We start from the raw sequence: 21,467 nt of genomic DNA, 5'->3' as shown, positions 1-21,467 counted from the left end.
TCACGCCCGATCACCAAAACCGTGAGCGTGAGACTTCTTGTCGGGAACTAGCACTTGCCAGCCTCAGGATATTGTTCACTTTATTATTTTGATGAAAAAATTTTCCAATCAGTAAATTGGATGGTAATTGCCAGTATGTGATATTTTTCCGTACATTTCGTTGCTAATTTGTTTTTCGCTCTAGCAATTTTGACAAATTTCAGTGGGTGACAGGGTCCTTCATTGTTTATTATTATTATTATTTGCACTATCTAAGTAGCTTCATGCTTGATTTGGTTTAGGGGCGGAGCTTTCGCTGTCATAGCGAATGCCATCGAACATACTTTTTTCTTTGTTTTCTCTCTTAATTTCAAAAGCAACCACGAGTTAGGCGCGTTCGCTCCTTTTGCACTGCAATCTCTGCTTAAGGTAAAATCAGTACTTCCTGACAGCCTATATGTACTTTTCTAAGGTTTAGCTACTATCAGCAGTCCCAGCAGTGGCGTGTTTTATTGCCCTACGGTTTAGCGGTACCTTTTCCGGGTATCGACAAACCTTTAAATTCCCTTTCAATAGTCTAGTTCGATTAATAGCCGTTTATTTTATTTAGCTTCGCAAATAAACCAGCTCGAACTAAAAGCATTTAGTGGTTGAAGTTCTGTGTGTAAAAGAGTAGAATAAAAATGCGATATCTAATTTAATAAGTTAATGTCTTTTACATAAGCTTCTCGTGTAGACATTATTCTGTAAAAATATTGCATTAGTTTGTTATGGTACCGCGCGTAAATGAGTATAGAATATCTCAATATTTACTAACGGATGAGCATGTCTTTGACCGTCGGCATACATACGTAATTCAGGCCCGTGTTTGAGCGATTCCATATAGGCAGGGAAAAAAGAAAACCTGTGGTTTCAAAGCTACTTTCCTGTAAGGTTTGAAATAAAAGGGGAAATTCAGGTTTCCCTTGGCAAACTTCATTGAGCGTGCATTTAGCTGGAATACTGAAATTGTATTGTGTGTGTTGTAATAAAGTGTATTGTTGATATGCAGATATATAGATCTATAGTTCAAAACCTACATGTCATGCGGGTTAGATCTTTAAATCAGGAATTGGGTAGATAAGGCATATCTGACCAGATATGCCTTATCTGGTACTCGAAATCAGGAATTGGGCAGATCGGGCATATACAACCACATATGCCTTATCTGGTACTCGAAATCAGGAATTGGGCAGATATGCCTTATCTGGCCTAGATTTGTCCTAATATACCATATCCGCCCAATTCCTGATATACCTGATCTGAATTTTTTTATAAGTTCAGATATGGCATTTCTGTAAGGGGTGGCACTATTGATTTACGCTAGGCCTCTGGGGTTTCCCCCGTATTCCGTATTTAATAAAGAAATTGGGCAAGCATTGCCGTAGCCTCCTTTATACCCTCTGTGCCTGTCAACTCCGCGCTCCGCGGCCGTCGCCACCGCTCCTCCTCCGTTGACAAGTTATGCCGCTGGCTGCCGAGAGATGGCGACAGCGACGTAGGGTAACCTTTGCCAGGCGAGTGCCGGGAGCGCCGTGAGTGTGCTGGGTGCGCCATGTTACAAAGTGGTCCGGATAGCCACGCTCTGCCGCTGTCTCGCTGTTTCGTGGACTATTCTGCTGTGTGCAAGGTTATGCTTCTACGTTTCTCTGCTTTCGGGTGCTGCAGGAATACAGCACTGCACCAAATGGTAAGTGCCAGATCTGCTTTGTCGACTTCGTTCCTTAGCGGCGGAGCTAACGTTTTCAGCCTGGAACAAAGGAAAATTTTCCAATCGACGCCTCAGGGAACTAGACCCTGGGCTGCGCCTTCGTGTTCCCCCTAACAAAGGGCGGCGCGAAACAACACTGATGTGCCGTATGTGGCTCGGTGTTGCATTCACCAAAAAATACGCTTATGTGATGAGAATGGCGGATAGCCCTAATTGTGAAAGATGCGGCTGCGAAGAGACCACACAGCATCTCATTTGCGAGTGCCCTGCTTTTTCAAGCGAAAGATATGCGCTGCGTTCGGCTCTGGACCATCTTGACAGCCGTCCTTTCACAGAGGAGAAAATACTCGGCCCATGGCAACAGAAGGCGTCTAACGACAAAGCCTTCAAAGCACTTATGTGTTTTATAAGAGACACAAACTTGATTGAGAAACTGTGACTGTGCTCCTCGCCGCCTTACCTTTCCTATCATTCTCTTCTATCTTTCTCCTTTAAACTCCTAATTCCCCTTCCCCAGTGCAGGGTAGCAAACCGGAAGCTTTCCTGGTTAACCTCTCTGCCTTCTCACTCTTTCTCTCTCTCTGCTTTGTCCTTCCGGCGATCGCTGCGTAGTATTCGGCTGCTTTGAGGCTTGTAAAAAATAGCGACAGCACCAATGTGTTTATTAAGCCTCAATACTGCAATAGTAATGTTAGATGCGCACCTGTGCTTTCTGGACTGCAATGCTAATTGCTTCCCTGCCTAGCTCATCTGCGTAGTGTGTTAGTGTGCTCCTACGAAGCTTCTTTTTTTTGCGGTATACGCTAATTACGAAAATTTGTGATACAATAGAAACACAAGATTTACCTATTGTGAAGATGACTACTTTAAAGTGAGTTAAACCAAATCTGGCAAAGCCTATATTAGTTTCCCTTCTCGCACTCAACCGCATTAAGGCCTGTGAAAAATACTGACAGCACCAGAAGTGTGTTAATTACGCGTCAGTAAGGTAATAATATTAATAAATGTGCATGTGTATTTTCTGGACTGCGATGCAAACTTCGCTGGTCAGCTCGTTTGTGTGGTATGTTACATGTGCTCCAGCGCAGTATTTTTTGTTTCGCTCACAGAGCAATTCTGTGAAAAAATAAAAACACGAGCTTTGCCTATTGTGAATATTATATCGGAGTGATCAAAACAGAAAGATGCAACGAGTATATTTGTCTTCTTTTTTTTGTAGTTAAACAAAAATGTTTGTACAACGCGCTGAATCATTGAAAGTAACAGCTGATACCAAAATTGTTTTTCTTACAGATCTCAATGGCATACTGCGATGCAGTTGTTCCAATCATCTGTAAATCAAGCTGACTTCTGAAGTGCTATCAGTGACAGCAGTCACCGCGAACTTTTTCTCTACTTGTGGCAGCTATTCATCACACCACTTCTACATGGTACTCTTGAAGCACAATTGCTTTTGTGAAATGTGTAAATAAATGCTGGTGCCTTTCTTAAATTTTGTTTTATTGCAGCGTAGGCTAGCATTGTAATTGTTCTATTACCTTTGGTGCTAGCGGAGCAGTCATGCAGTTTTTCGAGCCATGCGCAATTTCTTGAAACTGCCTGACTTAAAATGTCACATGGCGTTGGTGTTATTGCCTAACAAGTATCATGATCACTTGTTATGCTTAGCGGATGTCGGCCTTACAAGTAAATATGCTGAATATGCACGACTCATGCTTAGGAATAGTTATACCGCTAGTGAATAACAGCGCTCCCGCCCCGCGCCGACATTCGTACCCGTGCGCCTCGACCCCTACGTCAGCGGCGCCCTCAGCGAGGGGACCGCGCAACTTTACTCGACGGCGCCGCTCTATTGTTCGCACGGCGCGTTGACAGGCACAGAGTATAAAGGAGACTATGGCATTGCGTAGTGGACATCGTCTTGAGCTACACCTTATTCAAATCGTTAATACTTTACATTTCCTCGTATTGCAAAATTCTTATTCTTTAACGAACCCCCTTATTATTATGGGGGGCCTAAACGCTGTACATATGGCATGGGGCTACCACAAGGACACCCCGAAGGGAACCAAGTTGTTGGAAGCGGCTGAGCAGCTGGATCTCTGTCTTGTGACGGACACCATGTCCCCCACTAGAATAGGAAACAGTGTAAGCAGAGACACCTGCCCAGACCTAGCTTTCACCAAAAACATAAGACATTGCACCTGGACCAATCTAGAAGAAACACTCGGCAGCGATCATAAAATCCTTAGCTTATCCCTAATGACAACCCGTATGAAAAGGAACATTGGCTCTACTAAAGTAACGGACTGGGATAAGTTCAGACAAATTAGACCGCCAGACGGCGGCATCACAACTATTAAAGATTGGGTTCAAAGCCTAAAGGATGCTCATGCAAAAACGACCCAGACCATCAACACAACGACAAAAACCCTAGAAGTAGACAGACATCTCCTACATTTATGGGAAGCCCGAAAAAGTCTATTAAAACGGTGGAAAATGCATAAATTAAATAGAAAACTTAAAATGAAGATAGCACAGGTTACGGCTGAAGCACAAGAGTAGGCTATAAAGCTCGCCAAGCAAAACTGGGCAGATTTCTGGAATTCGCTGAAAGGTACCCTTAGCACGGCTAAAGCATGGTAAATATTAAGAAGCATCATAGACCCCTCAAAAACCAAAACGGCCACAAGAAGAACCCTCCACACCATAGCCCATAAATACCCGGGCACAGATGCAGAGTTGATCACCGCCATGCATAAGAAATTCATAGGACACCCTACTCCGGCTTGCCAAACTTCATATGCGGGCCAACCAAACCCCTCCCTTGACTCCCCCATAACACTGGCGGGAGTCTACTCAGCCGCCCTTACATTTACAAGAAACACTGCCCCTGGAGGAGACAAAGTCACCTACGCCATGATTAGGAACTTAAGCACCGAACATCTGCAAGACCTAACCAAGTACATCAACGAAGAACTGTGGGAGAAGGGACAGGTCCCATCAGCTTGGAGACACGCGGATATCATCACCATACCAAAGGCTGGAAAGCCACTGGCTGTGGAGAGTCTCCGTCCTATCTCCGTCACTTCTTGCCTGGGAAAACTCTATGAAGAAGTAGTCCATCTCAGGCTCCAAAATTGCATCGACGAAAACAACATCTTTCCTTCCTGCATGCTGGGCTTCCGCAAGGGACTCTGCGCGCAAGATGCTTTCCTCCGGATTAGGGAAGAAGTCATCAACACCATACCCCGAAAAGGCGAAAATTTCATTCTGGCATGCCCCGCCGGGGTGGTGCAGTGGTAAGACGCCCGACCACTGTGCCGGAGTTCCCGGGTTCGAATCCGACCTCGGCGGCTGCGTTTCGATGGAGGCGAAACGAAGAGGCGTCGTGTGCTGTGCGATGTCAGCGCACGTTGAAGATCCCCAGGTGGTCGAAATTACTCCGTAGCCCTCCACTACGGCTCCTCTTTCTCTCTTTCCACTTTCATTCCCACCTTCCTCCCTTCCCTTACGGCGCGGTTCGGGTGTCCACAGAGCAAGTGTGACAGTTACTGCGCCTTTCCCTTCCTGTGAACCAATTTAACTTATTTATTCTGGCACTAGATCTCAAAGGAGCATTCGACAACATTGGCCACCAAACCTTATTGCACGAATTAAATAATATCAACTGCGGGGATAAATCTTCAAATACGTGAAGGCTTTCCTCTCAGATCACACAGCCACCATAGGAAGGGGAGAGATCCGATCACCAAAAGTACCCATGCCTAACAAAGGTACACCGCAGGGTTCTATAATCTCTTCATTGCTATTTAACATAGCAATAATAAATTTAGCAAAAAAACTGTTGACCCGCAATGATATTGGCTTCACTTTATACGCGGACGACATCACCATCTGGGCTACTCATTGATCCTTGGTGCAAAAAGAAGAAGCTCTACAAGCCGCTATAGACCTAGTCGAGGAATTTGCCGGAGAGAGCGGTCTTCAATGCTCCCCAGAAAAATCCGAACTTATCATGCTACACAGAAGAAATTACAAGTCCCCAGCAGAAATTCAGCTCTCTCTAGGAGACCAGAAAATTCAAGAGAAGGACAAGATCAGAGTTTTGGGGCAGTGGTTGCAAAGCAATTTGAGAGTGGATTATACAATCAAAACACTCAAAACCACAGTCAACCAAATTTCCAGAATGACTAGAAGGGTGACCTGGCACCGGAAAGGGATGAGGGAGGAGGACACCCTCCGCCTTGTACAAGCCCTAGTCGTTAGCAGGATTACCTACGGGCTCTCATATCACGAAATTAGAATCACTGATAAAAGGGCCATTGACGCTATCATAAGAGGAGCCTATAAAACGGCCCTAAACTTCCAGCCAACAACATCAACGGAACGTCTTCGGGCACTCGGAGTGCACAACTTCGAGGAGCTCGAGGAGACGGTTCTAGAGAGTCAGAAACAACGCCTAACAACAACGCAGGCGGGTAGGGAAATCCTGTCAAACCTAGGGCTATGGCAGGCACTAAGAACTTCTGAGATCAAATCACAAATTCCGACATCCACAAGAAACAACATCTATGTGAACCCGATACCCAAGCACATGCACCATTAGTTACAGAAGGGTCGAAGGAAAGCCAGAGTCAAATCATTGGAAAAACAATTGTCTAAAGACGCGGAAGTTGTCTACGTGGACATAGGAGCTTACGGCGAGCCTGGCAATTTCACAATAGCTGCAGTTGACAACCAGAAGAGGCCAATTATTCAGGCTTCGATCTATGCCAACGATCCTGCGGAAGCGGAATCACTGGCAATAGCCGTCACCATAAAAACACAAGACCACCAAAAGAAGTCATCACACATAGTGACGGACTCCCAACCAGCCTGCAGGGACTACCTGGCAGGAAAACCTCACAGAAGAGCGTGTGCAATATTACGTTCCATCTCCCAGACGCACACAATTACATGGACACCTGGACACGAAGGCCTAGAACGAAATGAGGTAGCGAATGATCAAGCCCGAGCTCTCACAAACCGGGCGGATCCCCATCCCTACCCCACCCCTCTCCTAGGACCCTACGGCGACAGGCTGGAACACCTCCGGTTAGAAAGAAGAATTTTCTCACCACCACACAAACAACTTCCTTCCTCGGATGCTATAGACTGCAGAAAAATACAAACACATTCCCTAATCTTCACTTTTTAAATAAGATAAGGCCAACAAAATACACGAGTTACTGTCCTTGGTGCGGTGCAAACCCCACACTCTATCACATCTCTTGGGAAGGCCAGGACAAACCTGACCCAACGTTCCTAGTGCCATGCCCGACACACGAGCAGTGGGAGGCGGCCCTGACCAGCGACAACCTGGACCAGCAAACCTGGATTATCCAGCTAGTCCGCAAGTCAGCTGCTGCCAGCGGAGCCCTGGACTAGGGGCACCGACCACCCAGCTCCTGCGAATTCTTACTGATTATTATGCGCAATAAAAGTTTTTTTCTCTCTCTCTCTTATTTTAACCCTTGTGTAGGCACGGTACTGAAGAAAGATTTTTGTCTCCTACCGCTTTGTGTTCTTGATGTCATCCAATGAACTTAACCTTTCAGCAGAATATACATATAGTGTGCTTGCTCTTCTAGTGATGCCTACCTACTGGGTGCTGCTGTGAGTGAGCTATTAGTAGCAGTAAACGCGCAGTCTCCTTCCCACATTATCTATGAAATCTCGATCAGCGAATATGGCAACGCACAATTGACGTCAGGTTGCGAACACTGAAAGCAATCCCCTCGTTTAGCACAGCGAACGCCTTTCCCACAAAACCTGCTTTCATTTGGTGAGCGCCCTGACAGTGGAAACTAATCCTAACAAAAGACGGTATGTCGAGTTTTGGTTAATCCGGCTCGCAGTGGTAATACTAAATATGAAAGTGAGAACACTACCTAGCGTGTATTCCAATGGACTCCGACATAATGGACATAAAGCATGTGAGCCACTTCAGCCATCTTATCGGTATTTTCTCCCACGTACAACTGGAAGCAGATCAGTGCATGCTTTCTTTACCAGCGCATGCTTTCTTTACGACTCCATTTACCAGCGTTATATGCCTTGTACCTGCTACGCGTCGACGCAAGACCTCAAGGACAGGCTAGTCGACTCCAGGACAAGTATGAAAATCAAGCGTCTGTCAGCTGTTACAGTTCTATCTAAACTGCACTGCTTTCTCCTTGAAAGTGGGATTCCAACAAACGGAACACCTATTGGCGCTGCGATTTTTTACTGCAGCCAAATTAGTGAGGGGGCCATCAAAAAGAAAACAAATAAGTAAGAAATATTCATTTGATGTATAGACGACTGTCTTTGCTCCTAAAATACCAGAAATTATTAACTACCTTGTTCACCTAAGGCAGTGCAAACGCTCAATCTAGTCCACAATAAAGAGGGAAAAGGACAATACCGTGCTATTCGTGGAGGTCCTGATTATTTATAAGACGACGGGAGGCCTAAAATGCAATGTGTATATGAAACTACATACCGGCCGCAACTTAAATTTTAATTCTAACCAGCCCTTGAAGCAGAAGGCCGACGTCGTTTCCTCTCTTATTAGGAGAGCTAAGTACATCTGCTCCTTCCAAGTGGAGAAAAAGCGAAACAGGCCACTGTGTTTACCGATCTCAAGAAACATGGCTACACACGTACGTTTATTCAACATGTTACCTTCATCGTGCTCTCAAAACACGAGGACATAACAGTAACGAAACGACAAAGTGCCTTCGCAATTTCCTCCCATAAGTGAGGGGTGCAATTTGGGCACTGGCGCGCACCACGCTTCAGCTCATCTCCGGGTTCCATAATCTCGATTTAAAAATTGGCCCTTTCTACCACTACCAAAAGCCATGATCCCACGAGAAAGTCAACCTGGGGCGCCTTTTTTGAATCCTCTGCTCCGAGTATCCGGCCTCGTATATCTAAGCAATACATGTTAATGATCGAATCTATCTACACAGAAAATACGTCCGGTTAGTGAACGCTGAAAAATGCTTCTTCGCATAGAGCTGCGAATGCTCGGGCAAGAAAATGCCTTTTGAGAAGGTGAACGTCTAGGCCGTGGAATCTAATCCTTTCAAACAACGTCACGTCGTGTCTTCATTCGTCCGAGACCCTGTGGCAATAGTGAATAGGTATCTGAAAACGCTACACGGCGTGTACACCAATAGACTGCGCGTCGTTTTGGGAACAGAGAAGCGAAGGCCGCTGCCCTCTACTGCGGGCTCGCACTGCAGTCATAAAGGAGGAAAGTACCGAGCTGGTTCTGAAACAGTGTCTTTCATTTAGTGTTTTCAAGAAGCCAGGCTTGGTATCTATGTGAAAAGATATTGCACTTATTGCGCTAATTAAGACAGCCTAGGTATGAGTGCGTTGGGCCCAAAACTGAATATTAAGTGAAGACTGGAGTGTCAGCGATCCTGATGCTTATTCAGTCTAGACATGCTTGTTTAAAAATTGTTTCCACTTAATGTGCAATGCCAAGCCATGCCAAGCTTAATGCCAGAGCCAATAATAAATTACTGAATTTAAAACACTGATTAGCTTTCAACACCTATTTATAGAGGCTACAAAGAATCCGGAAATATTGCTAAATGACAGTTGTTTGGTGAAGAAAAAAGGTAGCGTCTAGAAGATGTGATCCTCCAGCGAACGTTTTGTTTCGGTCGCATAAGAACTGCCAGGATAATGCAAGAAGTTTTCTGTGCAACACGCTCTGCCAAGTATTTCATGAAGCATTCTTATTGTTCCCGCAAAAATATACTTAATGTTACAAACACATAAGATTTCATTAGAGATGGGAAGTGTTTGAATTTTTAAACGTTTCCTTAGGACTCATATGTAACCATTGTGATTACTTAGATCATACAAAAATCAAACCTCTCATAAATTCTAATTTGTTTGGCAAGCTGCTGTTTCTATTCAGCTTTATGAAAGCATAAAATTGATCTGGACAAACACCATGAGGGAAACAACGAATACAAAATACGTACAAGAGGCCCGAAGTCACAGCACCATTTCTGAAAAAAGAAAGAAACTTTGGTTACTTCATGCAGGGTAAATAAACGCACTGGGTCCCAAATGTTCGCTTTCGAAGGCATAGAAAGGCTGTTAAAGGATATTCAGATTTCCTGGTGGGGCTAAGTTGAACCTAGAGTAAATACTCTCAATGTGGCTATATTATTCGGCTACTATGCTTCAAAGACAACCTCCAAAATTTGTTTTATGGGCAGATATCGCAAAGACATTTCATGCTTATACTTTTTGCGAGGTTGTAATCTCTAATTTGAGATTATGTAAACGGACGTAGTATATAATTTTAGCAAGAGAGGTGTCAAGATAAGCAGAATTTGGGGCGAGCCACATCACAAAGTAGTGATTCTTATAATCGGCTTTGCGTTTATGATGTCATATTTTACTGAATGCAATCAGAGCTCCTGATTTCTAAGCCAGTTCTTGGTTTTGTTAGCATGCTCATAATGGTTGGGATCCTCGCTCTAACATTCATCCAATTATGCACACCATATTGACCAACGTTGTACTCAGTGACCAGACCGCACAAAGAAAGGAGCAGGCAGGACTGGTGCTACATTTAAAATTGAATGAAATCGAACGTAGAAAATCCATAAACGTCCCATCACTGCGCAACAGTATGCATGCGCAAAGCCCGAAGCAATAGAAAAACACAACACTGACAAATGAAAGCCCGCGAAAAAAAAAAAATAAGTGGAAGGCTCATGACACAAATATAAAGCGTAACCACTCTAAAAACGTTTGTTGTCTGACAATGAGGTAAATATAAGGTTCACTAATGCGCCTGTCGCTATCGCATTGTGCAAATTTAAAGGCTTCAAAGATTTTCACTGCCGACTGATTTCTACTACTTCCCCAAATCTGAGTCTGATTCAGATTAGGAAAGCAAGAATCGCATTTCTCTCGACGTTCTGGAAAGTTGTTATTCGCGCATTGAAAATTGGGTGTTCACCAACATTTACGTTTGCACTTCCCCATTTCTCCAATTGACAGTAGTGCGTGCGTAAAAAATATTAGCACAAGTGACTGGCGACCAGAGATATGGTATCGCACCACACGGCATTGCGGGTCTGAATTATGATCATCAAGCTATCCACAAATAAAGAAGAGGTGGCGGTAGAAACCAACCATTACCCAGCATTCCACCACCATAGCGTTCATGTGCCAGGCTTGCATTACTGAACGTGAATAACTTTCCTTTCTGATTCGATCGTCATGAACCTAGACGGCTTATTTTTATACGATTATAACAGAAAATTAAATATTTCGGCCGTGTTGCTTCGCAGAACTCAGCAATATTGAATAATGGGAATGGCCGGTTACTTTGAATGCAGCCTCTTCGTCAACCGCACATTCACGTGTTGCCATTCCAGCACTCCGGTGAACAGTCGAGTGGGTTAACTTTTTTACTCGCTGCTTTAAACGCCCCACCATAAGAGAGGGAACCGACAGGCAATCCCAGTTGCACATGCGACGAGCGGCATTCTATGCTTTCACAACAGAAGGGAAATCATTGTCCTCGCACAGTCGGCTAAAGCACGCAGCTTTGCAAGTTTGAGGGGTGCCGAAAGCACTATATCAACACCAGATTTCGCTGATACCCTTTTCGCATTGCGCTACAGGCTGTTAACATAGCGCATTTCTTCAAGCATTCTTTTCTCTTGATCTAAGGTTGCTTTTTGCGGTGGTAACTCGATCGCTTCTTTTTGTTTCTCTTTTATTAGCTTTGCCTCTCAGAGCCTCAGCGACAGCCACAACACCTGCAGGGACGACAGCTTTTTTAATCCGGAATTTAGTCTTGAAATGTTATTCGTACTATATGAGGACCTGACATGTGGATCGCATATCTGATATATTACTGCTATGCCTAGCTTGCAGCTTAGAATGTGAAGAGCCCTACTTTAGTAGTGCTTTCTTGGACCGAATCTCGTAAGCCCAACAAGAATGCCCAGCAGGACTCAAGTAGAGATGAATATCTAGAAAATTAATCAGTCAAGGGCAGGTCCCTCAATGAAAAAGGTCAATGTATTTATGATCTGTTTGAAACAGGTTAGCATCGAGTCTTCATATAAATGCAAGTTGCCTCTTGAAGAGTGCTTCGAAACAAGGAAGGCATCGACACTAAATATGCATACAACGCGAAAATCGCTCACCTTGCACTAAAGCAACTGTCCACATTTAGCCGCCGCAAGGATGATGGTCCTAGCACGCATGCGATATAAGTTCTGATATCTGAAGACTATGTGCAGTTTGGAAAACCAACTCGTGACGCCGCTACCAAAGCCCTGTCAGGGAGCCACTGAAGTTAATAATTATAATAATAATAATAATAATAATAATAATAATAATAATAATAATAATAATAATAATAATAATAATAATAATAATAATAATAATAATAATAATAATAATAATAATAATATAATAATAATAATAATAATAATAATAATAATAATAATAATAATAATAATAATAATAATAATAATAATAATAATAATAATAATAATAATAATAATAATTGCTTCACAGGAAGAAAAAGGCGCAGTATCTGTCACACCTGTTTTATGGACACCTGACCCACACCGTAAGGGAAGGGAGGAAGGTGGGAGTGAAATGGAAAGACAAAAGGGGAGCCGTAAAGGAGAGCTACGGATCAATTTCCACCACCTGGGGATAATTATTATTATTATCTTTAACGTGTGCTGGGGACACCGCGCAGCACACGGATGCCACTTCGTTTCGCCTCCATCGAAACGCAGTCGCCGCGGTCGGGAACGAACTCGTGAATTCCGGCGCAGTAGTCGGGCGTCTTACCCCTGCACCACCGCAGCGGGGCCACTGAAGCTACCCTCGCACTGGTTTAGTACTACATTTGAATTTGCGGGCGTACTGAAATTATGTAAAGACCATGTTTAAAACTTTCTTTGGACATTTTAACAGGGCTCTTTGCCCTGATAGGAGTGTAATTATTTGAAACTAAAACATTATTTCTTCTCTTCATACTGTTGTTTGCTTTTTGATCGGTAAGATGTGTTAGTGTATTTATCCAGAAAGGAGAGCACCGCAACCAAGCTTCTTAGAAATATAAAACACATTTTCCAAATATTAAAAATTAACATGAGGTACACCATATAATTCTAAACATGAGAACAAATTACTACAGAATAACTAGGCAATATGGCGACACATGAGTCGAAACCCCTGAGGAGGTCGCCTCATCAGCTTTGCATATACATAGAAAAAATTAAGATAAGGACGGGGCCCTCGCGGCCGCGTTTAGATATTGGCCAAACGCGAAAGGCGCCCGTGTGTATTACGATATCAGTGCAAGCTAAACATCCGCATTTGGCCTTAACTATTCCAGAGCTATTCACTACAGCTACGAGTCTTAGCGTGACGTTCACCACGATGTTTATTTTCCATAGAAGAAAATTGTGTGCTTACTCATAATAAAGGATTACAATATGCATTCTCGATTTCCGCATTCGTCACAGCGACACATAATTAGAGTTTTTACAATGCGCTATGACGCTAAAGACAAAACATGGTTTTGTAGCAATGTCTTCTTCTAAGCAAATGTCTCGGTATGAAGAATGAAAGTTTTGTCGTCATACAACTTTGTAATTGCTCCTGTCTCTTAGATTCTCAAAAGAGCTTCATATGTTTAAATGCATTAAAACAACCTAACGGTTGACGCAATATGCCCACACTTGAAAGCAAAATTTCATATATCAATGTAGATAAAAATAAGGAAGCAAATAATGGATTATTGCTTTATGTAATGCCGAAAGTTCGGCGAGTTGGTGAACGTTCATGATGAATTATTGATTGTGAACTTCACACACCTTTGAATATAGGCATTTTAAAATAATAACTCGCAACCTCGTTGCGAGTTAGGGCTTATCCGTGTCGTCCTTCCGTCTTTCGTGTATTTTTCGCGCTACTTGCCATCATGAATGGATTATTGATTGTGAACTTCGCACACCTTTGAATATAGGCATTTTAAATTATAGAGAGGAGTATATTTATTATTATCGTATTCGCCGTCTTGTTTTCAAAGTATTTGGTATCAGATTTATTCCTGGCTGCTTCAGTACTACGGATTGTTATATGGTCATTTCGGGTCCAATAGAATCATTTCGTTTGAATTGTTTCACTTGTGAACAGCTCAGAGATAATTATGGTTGTGTGTTTTGAGTGTATATAAAGACTTAAACAATGCAGGTCACGATCGCATTTTCGAATTTTTCACTATCAAAATGCGGCAGACTATTCGACCTTTCAGCCGCTCATAATATGCTTCATTATCTAAAGGCCAAACTTAGAACTACCGTATGAACTTGAAGATAAAAATGATTCAATTGTATTTCGTAACTTGCTCCACTGTATACATAAAGCAGCTTAATTTCCGAATCCCAATTGCAGCCAAAGTCGATTTAAAAGCCGCAACCTATATAGTATCACAAAAGTTGCATAAACTAGCATTGCTATAAAAAACATAAACCGGCACTTCTGGCTTGATAATGCATTTTAATTCTGGAGAGAAAATATCGCTAACATTTGTCAAATCTGTGCATTGTCACACTGAAAACAAATATTATAGCGAACGTAGCCCTCGTTATTGAAGGCTATGGTAGGAGTTAGGACAATGAAAAAAGAAACACAAATGATACTGATGGGGGCCTGGTTCAAGTTATTGTTCGGAGCTTTAAGCATATACAGCAAGCCCCATGTAAACATTAATAAAACGCGAAACGAAAGTGAATTGAATTTAACAGCGCGAACATCAAGGACAATCCTAAATGCAAGCCAACTCGCCCAGTTCTCTCGTCCCTAGACAAAATCAATTGCAGTAAGGGAAAGATTATCCAAAATTTCGTTTGATTGCTACTCTCCAAAAAGTAGTAATGTAGGTTACGTGCATTACGTTTGTCGGTTGTAGAAAGGCTTATAGGTTTAAACTTGTGGTATATCAATGCCAGCTTTTCGCGAAGGGCTTCCTATAACAGGAGAGTTTGAATTGTGGCCTTGTTGCTGCTGGTACGAGATCACGAAACGGACCGCAACACAGTTATATATGAATTCGTCGTCAAGTTGACTGCTTCACTGCGGTTTTGTTCCTTTGTAGCTAGTATATAGTATATAGTAGCCAGACATATCTAATATCTAAAAGCTTACGGCGTAGCAAACTCTACGTCAAATTAGCATAATATGAATTTATTCTTGCACTCTGTAAGCAACATGACTATTTTAAGACGGAGTTAGTTTTATGAAATCACCGCAATAAAGTTCGACATACTTTCGTTTAGGGGCGATGAACTCAAGGCTCCGGATGTACGAAGCATTCTCCTCTCTGATAAATCTTGACTGCATGCACAAAGCTCGATGAGGGCCCCACGTGCTTGACGCACGAAACAAAACTACGGGACTTGGATGCTTGAGCATCTGGAAAAAAACACACATAATGAAAACAATGCTTTTTATTTCTATCTCTTATTATTATCTCTGCTTTGACAGCCCGGCTTCTAAATTTAGAGAACTTTGGGTATAATTAGCCGGAACAAAGCTCCTATAATTATCTCACGCGTATGAGAATGAAGTAATGAAACACTAGAGCTTTCCTTATCTAAAGATATTGTTATCACTACCACTTAAACAAAAAATTGAAATCTTGGTCTCCATAGCTGTCTAGAACGACTAGAAAGTAGGACACACAGATTAAAACCTCTGCCATCCAGTTTGTTCGATTGGTGAGCCACAGCACCGCCGGACGAATGAAACGTTATGAGCAATTATTCCGTTATTCCTGTGCATTGTTGCGCTTACGTAGGAACTGGGACACAATCGGAGACGACACAGAACAGATGTGCGCAATTGCGCACATCTGTTCTGTGTCGTCTCCGATTGTGTCCCAGTTCCTACGTAAGCGCAACAATGCACAGGAATAACAACCACCAACTAGCCCAATTTGAAACTCTCCCACTTATTCCGTGGTTATAAAAGATCGTAAAAGATGTCTCACAGTCATTGCAGTGGAAGAAGCAGCAAACCTGGGCACGTCGTTTCAAGGAGCCAGTAATTTGCTCCATACTGTAATGCCCAAACGATTAAACCTTGCGTGACGGCCTAGTTAACTAAGGAATTGTTAGCCGATAATGAGTCTACGCACCAATGCCGGCTTGTATTCTGCTCTGAAAAAAATGATGCTGCTTCAATCACACATTTATGAGCACAGTAATAAGTCGACTGTTTAATACTTGTTTGAATTAAATTCATGTTTTTGTTGGCTGTCTTATGCTCCGTGGTTTAGTGGTGATATTAGCCTAAGTTGAAGTAATTCTCTGTGAAGGCATTTTGTTCTCTAACTAATGCCAACACAAGCGTAGTATTTAAGGGCACGAAATACTCCGTTAACAGCCAACTTCAAGAAGTTGTTTTGTTTCTTCAGAATTCTATTTTCAAATAGTTCTACAAGGGACAGCGTAAGAAACAAATTACTACATTGCAGCATGAGGAGAGTGTTTTAGAAATCGCTTGAAAAGCGGTGTTTTAAAAAATCCGAAACGGAAAAAAAGGGCGGTAATCACTAAGGGCCGGGAATGACCTATAGCGTGACAATATCCTAGATGCCGGTGGTATATATTTGGAACTTTGTCTGTTTGTCGCATCTTGTAGAAACTAAAACGATCGCGCGCGTGAAACATTTGAGTACTGAGAGGAAAGTGGACACCGATCGCGGAAATATACGGCACTTTGTGCAAAAGCCAACAAACACAATGGAATAAAGCCTAACTGTATAATGTTTTCTCTTCTGAAAGGCATTCGTCATGCGCGTTCAGGAACGCCACGCGCGTCTGTGCTCGGATAGCTGCAATGTGTTGGAGATTATATGACAGTGAATGTTACAAAAACCGCGCCGGTGCTGTAAACCTGGAATATTCATATCATTTTCGAGCCTTCACATGTGTACTGCTCGCCTTCCATACTTAACTCTCCTACAATAGCTCCGGCTTAAGTACGGCCCTCGATTTCCGGTTTCAACTAAAAACCCGGTGCTTTGCCCAATTGCGCGAACCCCCTATGTGGACACGTTGTCTGCTACACAGTTTTGAAATGAATTGTATCTATAGAACTAATATCATCGGAAGCTGAAAACATTTTTGCAGTTTGTTTTAAGACTTACTGATTAAATAAGCAAGCATTGTAAAAGTAGCTGGTTCAGGTTTCGGAGCGCAACATTTAGTAACCATCAATACGTTCACAAGACGAAAGAACCGGAAGTGGTCATGAAAAACCCTGTCGGGGGACTGAAAATGAAAATAACTTCTTACTGTGCTATAACACCGGCAATATGCATGGTGCAGAGTTAGGCGGAAAGGTGCGATGCAGCCACCACAGGTTGGTGAGTTCTTCAATTTTTCTAGATATGTGGAAGGAACGATGCAGGTTGGTAAGAATAGTTCCATTAATGAACTAGCTGTGAGTCGCAGGGCAGAATAATTCAGGATCTCGCTACAGAACATATACTTAGCTTTAACCGAGGAACACGACCTTAGCGTAGAAGCGAGAAATGATGCCTTCAGAGATATCATTGCGCTGTCGATAGCACGTAAGAAAGTCAGATGTGATACCGGTAAATTATTTTTGCAGATGAAAGATTTGAATGTATTAAACTTCTAACCTTACGGCCAGGGTAGAATTGCAGAGCTATCAAAAGTAATCAGTAGATGCAAAGTGCCCGAAATAAGGAAGTACAACATGGGGAAAATCGAGCGTGCTCTAAAGAACGCGGGCAGCCTTAAAGCAGTGAAGAGGAAATTAGGCATAGACAAGCATCACACGTGTGCGCTGGAGTAGAATGTGGACAAACTTGTCAAAGTAGCCGAGGAGTTCAATACTGAGATATACATGCAGAGCCAAACTAGTCAGGAAAATAATGAGATTGGATAGCCAAAGGTAGTCAAACATTCTACCAGTGACGAAGGACGAGGTGAGGAAATATTTAGAAACTATGAAAAGGGGCAAAGCAGCTGTGAGGTGCACGCCACATCATTTTTTTAAGGACGTGAGGCACATCGTGGTAGGAAACCTGGCCACCCTCTATTCGTAATGCTTGGTGTCATCGACGGTTCGGGAATCATGGAAGAACGCTAACATTATCGTAATTGATAAGGTAGGAGACGCTAAGGACTTGCAAAATTAGAGACCAGTTAGCCCATACGGTGTTTACTAAGGTAATTGTCAAAAGAATCAGGGCCGCCTTAGACCTGAATCAAGCAAAAGATCAAGCAGGGTTCAGTTAAGAGTAATATATATATACTCTGCTATCGATCATATGCATACCATTACCCAGGGGATATAAATATGTGCAAAATATAAGCAGCCCTTAGACATATCATTCACTGGTTCAAAAAAGCACTTGACTCGGATGACACTTAGACAGTCATGCATACATTGCGAAATGAGGGTGTAGAAAAACCACATGTGAAAGTACTTTTGTGACTGCACAAAAATCATAGTTCTGCATATAGAAAGCAACAAAGAGAGGTGTAGGCTAGGAGATAAGATTTTTCACCAATATTCACAGCTTGCGTAGAGGAAGTACTCAAGGACAAGGAATGGGAGCAGCTTGGGACAAGGGTTGGTGGAGATTAGCTCAGTAATCTGCGATTCGCTTATGATATTCCCTTGCTAAGTAACTCAGGGGATGAACTTTAAAGAATGATTGATGATCTAGACAGTAAAAGCAGAAAGATAGGCATGAAAATCAATAATAAAAAGTAATGTAATGTTCAACAGCACCGAGAAGCAACAACATTTCATCGTAGTTAGCGGAGCGCAGGAAGTGGTAGGCGAATATGCCTACTTAGGACAGGCAGTAACATCATATCCGGACTATGAAAGCAAAGTAACTAGAAGAATAAGATTGTGATTGATCGCATTTCGCAAGTACTCACAGATTATGATTAGCAGCTTACTGGTATCGCTGAAAAAGAAACCAACAGTCGCATCTTACCGGTACTCACTCATACTTCTTAATCCTAGAGGCTGACGAAAGGGGTTCTAAATAAAACGCTGATGCCCAAAATTTATTTTTCATTTACGCTCATTTACGCATGTAAGGTCTTCAGTATAGTTTAAATGAAGACAAAAGAGCAATAAAGAGTTGAAACAAAAATAGCTTTATTCATTTCAAAGTAGTTGCTTCTGGGCAACATCGGGTACTTGAGGCACTATCTTGCACGGAAGGCATGGAAGCAGTTTGTGGTTGGTAGAAGGCGCAGGTGCATCTCGCCTTTACGTATAGCCTGTATTACAGAAATTGCACTTGGTTCAGTAGTGCGTTCCGTCATATAGGACATTGGCTATCAGCCGCGGTGCTAAGGACCGCATTATTAACCTCGGAAACGCATGGTTACTTCCTGCTGCTGTGTTTGACTTTCCGCTGTTAATTCCACTCCATTTTCGTTGCGAAAGCTACACAACGCTAGACGGGGATTCATTTCGCGAAGCCCCCGATGAGCCAGGGTGCGCATACACGAGGAGCGAGCGACACCACACGGAGAACAACTGGAGCCGCGTCGGAGCAGCCGCCGACTTCTCCGCTGCGCGGGTAACTCAGCGGTACCACTGCCGCCGTGCCAGCTGCGCATGCGCCAGGAAGGAGTTGCGTGACCCAGTGCAGAGTTGGAAAGCCGGGCCACCGCGGACTCCTCCGCGGTATGGCGAAGCATACCATCTCTCTCCTATCATTTGCTTCTCAACGTGTGCCTCTTATATATATATGGTGAACACTCAAGTTTCGTATACAGACAACATTAATACCCAAGAAAGTAGCAGGAGGGACAGGGGCCGATGTAGCTCAGTTGGAAGAGCACGGGACGCGATATTAGGAGGTCGTGGGTTCGGTTCTCACCATCGGTATGTTTATATATATATATATATATATATATATATATATATATATATATATATATATATATATATAAGGGGAAATGATCTTGCTCGTTATAATACATGAAGGAAAGAAGCCAACAGTCGGCGAGGCCAAGGAAAGCATTGGGTATTGTAATTTGTCTTTTTTTTTAATTTTTACTTTGATAATCACATAAATTAGTAATGTAATCTGTTTAAGGGAAAAATAATTAAATATAAAGTAGAAGTAAAAACAACGTGCCGATGGTGGGACCCGAACCCACGACCACCGAACATCGCGTCCGGTGCTCTTCCAACTGAGCTACATCGGCCGCTTTCCCCCCTGCTACTTTCTTGGGTATTAATGTTGTCTGTATACGAAACTTGAGAGTGTTCACCAGAGCCACCCTCAACCATAGCGGTGGACGTGGAACGTCCTGTGTTACCGCCAGCCTCACGTAGAACGTGATCAAGAGCGTGGGCGAAAGCTGTGCTAGAACACTGGTGGCTTGCGGCGACTTCTTCAGCGCGGTTTGTGGTGCCCAATTGCATTTTGTAGTTCGCGTTGCGCAGCACTTCCAGGAATCAAGTGAGGAAGATTTTGTAATTTCACATGTGGTTTTTCTACACCCTCATTTCGCAATGTATGCATGACTGTCTAAGCGGAAGTAGCCGCAATCGCTTTAGCCATCGCTGCTACACATGCGAACATAATTGTCAGCGATTGAAAAACTGCCATACTTAACTCGCGTGGCAGAATATCAAATACTGCCAGAAAGAGGCTCGCGGATATCAGAGGGGACAGAGAGATAAAACTCGTATGGATGACAGCCCACTCAGGGAACCGCGGCAATGAGGCTGCTCATCACCACGTTCGAGGTTTTGTCGGCCGAGCGGTGAGACCTAGTTCAGTGGTGCGTTCCGTCATATAGGACATTGGCTATCAGACGCGGTGCTAACGACCGCATTGTTAACCTGGGAGACGCATGGTTACTTCCTGCTGCTGTGTTTGAACACTGTCGCCTACTGAGCTTATCTTACACTGAAACGCGGCCACCGTGGCCGAGACTAAACTTGATCGTCCGAAGTACAGAAACACCGCGTGAGCTGCAGCTTGTAATTGTAATGCAAGCTAAAAGCGTGAGTACCCCCGATGAAATTACGAACGTTAACGCCGACACCAGCCCACGAACACAGCTTAGTCCGAGTAGCGGACTTCGACCGAAGTGGCTCATACGCATTTATTAATGTTACTGGAGTGACTAATTACACAGATGGCAAAGGCATCTGCAGCCATATTGTAGTCCAAGGCGTCGGTGTTTATCATCCCATCGTGATTTAGATATTTTCTGTTTAGGGCCCTAGCTCCACTTTCCTCCTGCCTTTGCTCTTTTGTCTTCATTTAAACTATACTGAAGACCTTACATGCGTAAATGAAAAATAAATTTTGGGCATCAAATACTGCCAGAAACAGGCTCGCGGATATCAGAGGGGACAGAGAGATAAAACTCGTATGGACGACAGCCCACTCACATAATATAGCCGACTGTTGGCTTCTTTCCTTCATGTATTATAACGAGCAAGATCATTTCCCCTTATATATATATATATATATATATATATATATATATATATATATATATGGAAGAGAGAGAGAGAGAAAAAAAAATTGTATTTGGGAGTAGCGTTTCTGGGCCTTAGTGGAAGATACGAGTAGCCGTTAGCTGGTGGCTTGCGGCGACTTCTTCAGCGC

At 43.1% G+C, this 21,467-nt stretch overlaps 1 protein-coding gene across 1 annotated transcript in view; it reads right to left on the bottom strand.

Annotated features, from left to right (window-relative positions):
• LOC146170651 (uncharacterized) overlaps positions 1-15,252 on the bottom strand; it is a 63,145-nt gene extending 47,893 nt beyond the window's left edge. Inside the window, exons 1-2 of the mRNA XM_084586869.1 lie at positions 15,099-15,252; positions 9,760-9,786 (exon numbers count right to left, since the gene is read on the bottom strand). Of these exons, the coding sequence (XP_084442995.1) occupies positions 9,760-9,786; positions 15,099-15,244 (173 nt within the window). The 5' untranslated portion in view covers positions 15,245-15,252. The remainder of the gene's footprint in view (positions 1-9,759; positions 9,787-15,098) is intronic.
• Between the last annotated feature and the right edge of the window lie 6,215 nt (positions 15,253-21,467).

This window comes from Amblyomma maculatum, unplaced genomic scaffold (assembly GCF_055883805.1).
Source record: "Amblyomma maculatum isolate TAMU_Amacu unplaced genomic scaffold, ASM5588380v1 scaffold_99, whole genome shotgun sequence".
NCBI classification, from domain to species: Eukaryota; Metazoa; Arthropoda; class Arachnida; order Ixodida; family Ixodidae; genus Amblyomma; species Amblyomma maculatum.
The sequence above is the reverse complement of the archived record's forward strand: the minus strand, read 5'-3'. Positions and strand labels throughout refer to the sequence as shown.